At 49.3% G+C, this 9,271-nt stretch overlaps 1 protein-coding gene across 1 annotated transcript; it reads left to right on the plus strand.

The window, feature by feature from the left end:
* The first annotated feature begins 1,137 nt into the window (after positions 1-1,137).
* Positions 1,138-5,647, plus strand: LOC123067784 (putative F-box protein At3g16210). Its single transcript, XM_044490428.1, has 3 exons — positions 1,138-2,339; positions 4,741-4,814; positions 5,612-5,647. Exons 1-3 carry the CDS (start codon positions 1,202-1,204, stop codon positions 5,645-5,647), a joined length of 1,248 nt encoding a protein of 415 aa, XP_044346363.1. The 5' UTR covers positions 1,138-1,201.
* Positions 5,648-9,271: the final 3,624 nt, after the last annotated feature.

Here is a 9,271-nt window from a genome sequence, read left to right on the forward strand (position 1 = left end):
AGTCCGCCCTACTGGTGATGGGAAGGAGAGATTTTCTGGCTACTGGGACCGCAGTGATCCAGCCCTAGAAGACCCGAGTGTCCGTTGAGACAACACTATGGAGTCACGCCGGGCAGATCATGCCGTCGGCCGGGTGCTGTCCTCCCGGGAGCGGCGAGTGCAATGCGGACCACCTTTGCCTCCTTCAATCCGCACGAGATGACACCACAGTCGACGGATCTAGACTGGTCGGAGTCAGATCCGCTGCCCGCCATGCCAGAAATCGCCGGAGGTGAGTTTGGGTGGTGGAGGGAGTGGAGGGGAGTGAAGTGTGAAGTGGCTAAGGTTTGGTCCGACAGCGGATGGGGAGGAATATATGTGGCATCGGGTAGGCCCGCCTGGGCCGGGTCCGAAGTGGCGAACACGCCCGGGCGCCTCATATTTGGGTTGAATATGAGGGGTGCCGGTCTGCCCGGGCGTTTGAGGCCCATTTGAGATGTTCGTCTTGGTTGAAATTTCGTTACCGGTAAGTGACCGGGTGCACCGTCCGGGTGTATGAGGCGGGTTCAGGGCGCTCAGGTGTAGATCATAGCTGGCCAAACGGGCCGACCAGCTGAGGCACGATTATTATACGGGCCATGCTGTGTCGGCCCTCCGGGTGTATGAGGCGGGTTCAGGGCGCTCAGGGTGTAGATCATAGCTGGCAAAAGGGGCGACTCGGCCCGGTACGGCCCGACACGCCGAGGCACGATTATTATACGGGCCATGCCGTGTCGGCCCGCGCGCTGCAACCTGCAACCCAGGTAGGGCCCAGCTGCTAATCGGGCCGGCCCACTGGCATGCCAGGCTCACTAGTCTGCCTGTCATTTTGGCGCAACGGCTGTTTTTAGCCTATTTTTACCTGTTGGGCCATATATAAAAAAATAAAAAAAGATAATCAGGCCGTGCCGTGCCGGCCCGCGTGCTCAGCCTAGTAGCCCAAGCACAGCCCAAGGCGTGCCACATAACGGGCCCAGCCCGTTTAGCCCGTGCCGTGCCTGGCCCATGGCGTGCTCGCGGGCCGGCCTGGTTGGCCCGGCCCATTTGGCTAGCTTCAGCGTAGATGCTACAAAAACGTTCCCAAAATCAATCCCCTCGCTTCGCTAGTACTACTACTCTCCGGCGGCGTGGACAACGCCATCCTCCCCAGCCGACCAAATCACCCACCGAGAGGAGCCCTAGCATGAGCACGAGAGGGGAGATGGCCCCCCGCCGCCGCAGCACCTCTCCGCCGCCTGCCTCTCTGCCCGACGACGACGACATGCTTCAGGAGATTCTCCTCCGCCTCCCGCCGCGGCCTTCCTCCCTCCCCCGGGCCTCCCGCGTCTGCAAGCGTTGGCGCCGCCTCGTCACCGATCCCCGATTCCAACGCCGCTTCCGCGACCACCACGGCAAGCATCCTCTCCTCGGCTTCTTCTTCGAAGACTATTGCTCCTGTCCGTTTGTTCCGATGCTGGATCGACCAGATCGCATCCCCCGGTATCGCTTCTCGATGTCTCGCCGCGAGGACAACCGCATCATCGACTGCCGGCACGGGCTTGTCCTTTTCCTCAGCGGAAGGCCGCCGCGCAGCCCAAGTGTGTGGGACCCCGTCGCCCGCAAGCAGCGCTGCCTGACCCTCCCACCAGAGCTGGACAACGACCGGATGTACTTTTTCAACCGGGCGGTGCTTCGCCCTGCCCGCGGCCAAGGCCGCCGTTCAAGCCAATTCCAGGTGGCCCTGGTAGCCTATGACGACAGAGGAGAAACAAGAGCTTCGGCATGGGTTTACTCGTCGGAGACTGGCATATGGAGCAAGAGCAAATCACTGCAGCTGCAATCTTCTATACCTATGGATCAATCCAGTACTTTGATTGGGAATTCTCTTTACTGGTTACATACCTATGCGGCGAATGTGCTTCATGACCATGGTGAGTATTTCGTACTTGAGTTTGATCTGAATAGTCAGAGCCTAGCCGTGACCGAGCTGCCGGCACACATAGAACCCGGGTATCACACATTGAGGATTATGCCTGCCGAAGATGGTGGGCTTGGCTTCATCCATCTCTCACGATTCAATGCCCAATTATGGAAGAGAAAGCCTGATTATGATGGTTCAGCTGCATGGGTGCTCGACAGAGCTATTGATTTCGGGGAACTTAGATCAACTTGGAAGGGTGACTCCCTCACTTTAGTTGGGTTTGCCGAGGAGAGTAATGCAATCCTTGTATCGACAGCTTCTGGTGTCTTCGTGGTCTATCTCCAGTCAATGGAGTTTAAGAAAGTTTCTAATACGGTGTTCTTCTTTTCCCATTATCCATATGAATGTTGCTATGCTGCAGGTAAAAATATCAATCACTTATATTTTTTACTTTGTAGTATTATAAGATCAATTTATTTTTTGTAATTAATTGCTGAAATGCGTATCATATACTTAGAGCATCTCCAATATATAGTCCAAATGTAAAAATACCTAATTTTTTGGACCGTCTGGACCAAAAAACGCTGCTCCAACAGATGGTCCATATGTAAAAAAAATTGAACCGCGGCCTCCCGATGATGTAAAATTGAAAACTTTGTGATGCAAATTTACATCATGAGATGCAAGTGATGTAAAAAAAACGCGGCTGCACACCAACGCCCAACCGCCAGTTCATTCCGCCTAGCGACCGCCCGTCCGCCGCCCCGCCACAGCTGTCCGACGCCGCCCCGCCGTAGATCCAGACCCCCGTCGCTGATTCCACCCTGGGCCGCCGCCTGCCGCCGCACCGCCCCATAGCGCCCGCCTCCGCTCCGGCCGCCTCCGCCCGCCCCGACCCCATCCGCCTCCTCTTCGGCCGCCTCCGCCTCCGGTCCGTCCTCCGCCCGGCCCCGCTCCATCCACCTCCTCTTCGGCCGCCCCGCTCCGTCCGCCTCCGCCCCCCGCCGTGCACGCCGCCGCCTCCGCCACCGGTCCGTCCGCCACCCAGCTCCGTCCGCCTCCGCCTCGCGCCGTCCACCACCGCCCCGCTCCCTACTCCCCGATGACGCCGAAGGGCAAGTCGGATTTCTTCGGCGTGAGGGCGAAGCCCTCCGGGAAATTCGGAGTGGAGTTCTCTGACGCCGGGCGGCTTTGGTGGCTCGGCACGTATCCCACCGCCGATGAGGCCGCACGTGCCTACGCCGTGGCGGTGTGGCGTGCCGGGCGGCCGAATACGTACCTCAACTTCCCTGAAATCGAGACCCGGGCGGATGTGGAGTGGCTCGTGCCACAGGGCATCCGGATGGAGGAGATGCCGGCGAAGAAGAAGCAGAAGAGACCGGCGGTTGTCGTCACTCTCGGTGAGAGCGACGAGGCGGTGATGGCTCGGTTTGCGCGGGAGCATCCTGAGTACGTCCAGGTCGAGCAGGAGTTCTATTGGAAGCGTGATGCCGAGGAGAAGAAGAAGAGGGAGGAGGTGAAGAAGGAGGACGAGGCCGGCCCCTCGACGGTGATCCCCATCGAGTCATCGTCGGAGGAGGACGAGGAGTTCTGGGGGCTCTCGGATGACTCCGAAGAGTCGTACTGGATGCCCTCGGACGACGAGTAGTTCTGCTAGTTTAAATTTATGTCATCTATGTTCAAACTATGTTGAATTTCATGTTTGAACTATGTTGAGATGAAGTAGTAGTTGGTCGTTTTCAAAATACATCTTTGTTTTGAACCATCTGTTGGAGTTGCTCTTTTTTTTACATCTCTGATTTGGACCATATGTTGGAGTTGAGCATGTTTCGGAGCTTCAAAAACGCACCATTTGGCGGTCCATATTTTACATCTTCGGTTTTGGACTACCAAAATTTGGACCATCTATTGGAGATGCTCTTAGAGTGTTATGTTAATGATTGAAGTTCTATTCAAATCACGTCAATTTTTCTTTTGCTGCTTGATGAATTCTTTAAAAGAAAATATCTAAATCTAAGACAAGTAATTTGGGACAGAGAGAGTAGTACTTAAGGTTGCTGTTCTTTTCTGTTGGTCATATGCATAAGTTGTGTTTTGAATGTAGTCTTATGTGCCTATCTGAAATATATATCTTTTCAGCACCGATAACAGTTGGAAATCAATGATATGGTTTTTGTCACCTGTGGAAGGGCCATACTGCGATTAGCTAGTTCAGATGTACAACTGGAGAAAAAATTGGCCGTACCTATTATATGTTTCTTGTCGGGCTTTTAGTTCCGCCATGTCTTAATTTGCTCCGCTTGGTCTGACAAGGAATCGAGTTTACTAAAGATGATTTCTAGAAAGTATCTTCTCGTGCGTGAAATTGTCTTATGATAATATTCAGTGCTGGTCTGCAGTTCTCTTGATAATGTGACACATAAAGGGGCAGCCCCAGTGCATGTAGCTTCCGCTTGCGCAGGGTCTGGGGAAGGTTCCGACCACTTTGGGTCTATTGTACGCAGCCTTTCCCTACATTTCTGTAAGAGGCTGTTTTCAGGACTTGAACCCGTGACCTCATGATCACAAGGCAGCAGCTTTACCACTGCGCTAAGGCTCCCTTTCATAATGTGACACATAACAGTTAAAAATGAATATATTCCTGAAGCGAGGTGTCCATTTGCACTAGAGAATAAATAATTTTATGTATGTCTCATGTAATTTTTCTCTGATTACATAACTAGACAACTCTCACTTCACCTAGATATTCCATTATATTGCTCTGTTCTATCGATGGTTTTCCATCCGAATTATCATTCGTTCCTGACTTATTATGCTCGTAGGTACTGGCATTGTTGATGTACATGGCAAAGATGAAGTGTTGAAATATATGGGAGATTCTCGTCTGTTAGCACATGTTAGTACTTTGTGATGACTGAAAAGGTGACATAACTTTATCTCCTGGACGTGTTCATCAGGGATATATGTGTCATTTTACAACATATTGCTGCATGGACTTTGACTGATGATTTTTTTTATGAAAATATTAAATCCCTTTGTAATTGTAAGACATCCACTACATTGCCTAAGTAACTGAGAACAATATATACCGGAACATAAGAATCCTAATCAGTACAGTTTCCGTTATCACACTAGAAAGTTGTAACTTATAAGTACCTCTAGTCAAGTCATATGTTGCTTTTTTTTAAATGCTGTCAGTTTATCAACTTTATCACTAGTGTATATATTGTCGACTAGGTTCATAAATTTAAATATTTCTAGGTTACATAAATTTGTGAATTTATATGGAGGTATTATATCGTTTTGGTAACTCTCGACGGTAATAGAAATAGTGGTCAAATGCTCAAAGCTCTGCTCTTCTAGTGCATGCAAAGATTAAAATGACATCCAGTTTGGGCTGAAACAAATGTTATTTATGAGTTAATAAAGTACTCCCTCAGTCCCAAAATGTAAGACCATTTTTGACACTATGATAGTGTAAGAAATGATCTTATATTTTGGGACGGAGGGAATACCTGCCAATACTATACTTGTTCTTATGTGAGTAGTTCTACTTCACTTTATAAGAAGTACACTATGCTTATAATTAAGCTGAATGTTTTTATTTTCAATTGTTTTGCCGTTTTTTCCCAGTGATATTTCACTATGTAAACTATTCTTTGTGAGCTAACTCATTGGATTGCTATTATGCAGGTATGTCCAGGTTGCAGGAATGGGTTATCGGTGTAGGTTCTTCCATTTTCTGTTTTCTGGTGTTGCGGTCAGGGCCAGTGATGGTCCACTCCATCTGAAGATTAATCCAGTGTAGTAGTACTCATCAAGTGTGAAGGACACTTGGAGGAATGAACTGTTTAACTTGTTAGCTCCCACTCTTATTTCAGTGACCTCTGTAGAGACAGCAAGAAAATTGTCTGTCTCTTACTCCCTTTTACAACTTGATTAAGACTCTCAGTGGTTCATTTGCTTATTTTTTTACTCCCTCCGTCCCAAAATTCTTGTCTTAGATTTGTCTGGATACGGATGTATCTAATACTAAAACGTGACTTGATACATCTGTATTTAGACAAATGTAAGACAAAATTTTTGGGACGGAGGGAGTATTTGATGAAGTGCATTCGCCAAGCGAGCTCACCTTTCATTGTATGAACCCATCTGGCCTTTATGCTGATTTGGTCAGGGACGTGCAACAACAACATGATGATAGATTGCTGCTACCGCTCGTGTTCGGATTGTAGAATAGAAGGCAAAATGAAACCACAGTTTCACCTTGTACCTTCCGCGTGTGAATCATGTTGAATTTCTTTGGTTGGCGAGTTCGTGGTTCGTGAACAACTGATCGAACTCGAGATGTGGTTATAGTGCAAGTCCAGTAATAGAAGGTCAAATATCTGGTTGGCAAGTGCACCCGGCTGGTGCCTCTCCTCTGGTCTGGTCCCCAGTCACCACGCCGCATTTGGCCTTCCAGTATTGCATATAGATTTTTTTCTTGGAAAAAAGGATTTTTAGACCTAGATGTCAGAAAACTGCAGTGAGCCCCGCCGGAAAAAAACTGCATTCAGGACATGCCTGTATTGGCTAGAATTATCTTTTGGTGTGTGCCCCTGCTGTTGACTAGTTGACCTGTGCGCCGCCAGCCAATTCTCCAGATCAATTGACATCCTCCGCGCTGTATACTGAGAGGAGCCCTAGCATGAGCATGAGAGGGGAGATGGCTCCCCACCACAGTACCTCCCCGCCGCCTGCCTCTCTTCTAGACGAGACGACAGTGGCGACATGCCTGCTCCGCCTGATTCTCCTCCGCCTCCCTCCACGGCCTTCCTCTACTCAGGGCCTCCCGCGTCTTCAAGCGCTGGCATATACAAGCATCCGGAGTGTGGCCGTGCATTTCTGAGAACCCCAATCGTTCCAACGGCATCCTTCTCCGCTGAGGAGCCAAACTGATAAGCTCTAGCTTGAGCATGAGAGGGGAGATGGCTCCCCGCCGGCGCAGCCTCTCTCTGTCGCCTGCCTCTCCCAGGCGGCGAAGACATGCTCAGGGAGATCCTCCTCCGCCTCCCGCCGCAGCCTTCCTCCCTCCCCCGGGCCTCCCTCCCTCCCCGGGCCTCCCTCGTCTGCAAGCGCTGGCGCAGCCTCGTCGTCGATCCCCAATTCCAACGCCGCTTCCGCAACCACCACGGACACTACCGGACTCGCCACGTATGCCGACGGCCCAGGGCCGTCGGCATAGGCCATTTCCCGTCGGCATACATCTATGCCTACGGCTGCCGTCGGCATAGCCCCGTCAGCGTAGATCACGTCAGCGTAGTCTTGTCAAACCGTCGGCATAGTTTAGCCGTCGGCATAGCGGCCTATGCCGACGGCTTTCGTCTGGCCGTCGGCATAGTTTAGCCGTCGGCAGTGATTTTTCACATGACGGCAATGGACGGCGCCGTCAAAAGCGCTAACGAATCACGGGCCGCCGCGTCGCAGAGGTATGCCTACGGCAAAGCCGTCGGCATAGGTGAAAATCTATGCCTACGGCAGCCGTCGGCATAGATAAGGCCGTAGGCATATAACATTATTCCGGTAGTGAAGCCTCCTCTCGTTGGCTTCTTCCTCGACGAATTGAGCTCCTGTCCGTTTGTTCCAACGCTGGATCCACCAGATCGCATCCCCGGTGCTCGCTTCTCCATGCCTCTCCACGAGACCGACCGCATCATCGACTGTCGCCACGGGCTCGTCCTTTTCACTAGGAAGAAAAGGCCTACTACTATGGCTTAATCTCGAGTCAATATGCTTAATCTCAGGTAAAATCATACTCCGTGGTCAAACTTCCCGAAAGGTCACCCATCCTCACATTACTCCAGCCCAAGCACACTTAACTTCAGAGTTCTATCCAACCCCAGCACCAGCTCACTTCACAGACACTTGTTGATATATATAGCATATCAATCCTATTAAACCTTGTTGATGTTTATGACTTTGTTCATGTTCATGAGTGTGATGAAATTTTGAAAAATTATTTCAAACTTCCGTTCATATTACGTATCATATTTTGAAAAAAAATTCCCCAAAAAAAATTCGAAACTATTTTTTTTTCTGTTACTAGTGGCGCACCTAGCAAACGGTGCGCCACTAGTAAGTTTGAAATTTTGTGAATTTTTTTGCCTCCAGATCTTAAAAGCCCCGTAACTTTTTTTTTGTTAGGTCTTTTAGGATTTTGAAAATGTTTAACGGGGTTTCCCCGGTTAAATTTGTATGTAACTTTTTGAGTAGATGATTTTTCATATAAAAAACTTTTTAATCCGAATTTGTATGCAAAAGTTTTGCCTATTTTACAAATTCCTAAGAGATTTTGCAAATAAAGTCGAAATTCATATTTGTATATTTTTCCCAACAACGAGACCACATATCACATGGAAAACTTATTTTCTTTTATTTTTTTGACATTTCCATCATTTTTCTAATTTTTTTTAAAACTGAAAAGACGGTCCAGGAAGGCATTCGGCGGAATTTTGGGTCAAAGTTAGTAATGGCGCACCGTGGGTGTGGTAGCGCACCACACCCACGGTGCACCATTACTAACTTTGAAAAAAATGAAAAAAAAATTGTTAGTAATGGCGCACCGTGGGTGTGGTGCACCATTACTAACTTTGTACTAACTTTGAAAAAAAATAAAAATAAAAATGTTAGTAGTGGCGCGCCATTACTAGTTAAACTCGCACTATCCAATTTTGTAAAAAAATAAAAAAATTGTTACTTATGGCGCACCGTGTATGTGATGCGCCATTAGAATTTGAAGTTTAATGACGCACCTATATGTGATGCGCCATTGCTATATACTAATGGCGCACCACACATGTGTTGCGTCATTAGTGTTCATTTCATCTATAGCCGTTTTCCTAGTAGTGTTTCATCCGCCGCGCCGCCTACTTGTGTGGGACCCCGTCGCCCGCGAGCAGCGCTGTCTCATCTTCCCACCAGAGCTGGACAACGACAAGGCGCTCATCCTAAATGCGGCGGTGCTTCACCCTGCCGGCGTCCAAGGATGCCGTTCAAGCCATTTCCAGGTGGCCCTGATAGCCAATGACAGAGAAAGACCAGGAATTTCCGCATGCCTTTATTCCTCGGAGACCAGGAGATGGGGCAACATCAACTCACTGCAGCTGCAACCGATTATGTCTGTGTAACAACCTACTTTGATTGGGAATTCTCTTTGCTGGTTAGTTAGGGTGTCTCGTCAGTATGTCATACTTGAGTTTGATCTAGATAGGCAGAGCCTAGCTGTGACAGAGCTGCCACCACACATAGAACCCGGCTTTCACAAGTTATGGATTATGCCCGCCGAAGGTGGTGTGTTTGGCTTCATCCATC

Source organism: Triticum aestivum, chromosome 3B (assembly GCF_018294505.1).
Source record: "Triticum aestivum cultivar Chinese Spring chromosome 3B, IWGSC CS RefSeq v2.1, whole genome shotgun sequence".
NCBI lineage: Eukaryota > Viridiplantae > Streptophyta > Magnoliopsida > Poales > Poaceae > Triticum > Triticum aestivum.

What these genes read in the sequence shown, in the direction of transcription:
- LOC123067784 (XM_044490428.1), top strand. Translation starts at nt 1,202, where the DNA reads ATGAGCACGAGAGGGGAGATGGCCCCCCGCCGCCGCAGCACCTCTCCG. An exon ending in TGAATGTTGCTATGCTGCAG is followed by an intron (nt 2,340 to 4,740) that starts GTAAAAATATCA and finishes TTATGCTCGTAG; the next exon opens with GTACTGGCATTGTTGATGTA. An exon ending in ATTCTCGTCTGTTAGCACAT is followed by an intron (nt 4,815 to 5,611) that starts GTTAGTACTTTG and finishes GCTATTATGCAG; the next exon opens with GTATGTCCAGGTTGCAGGAA.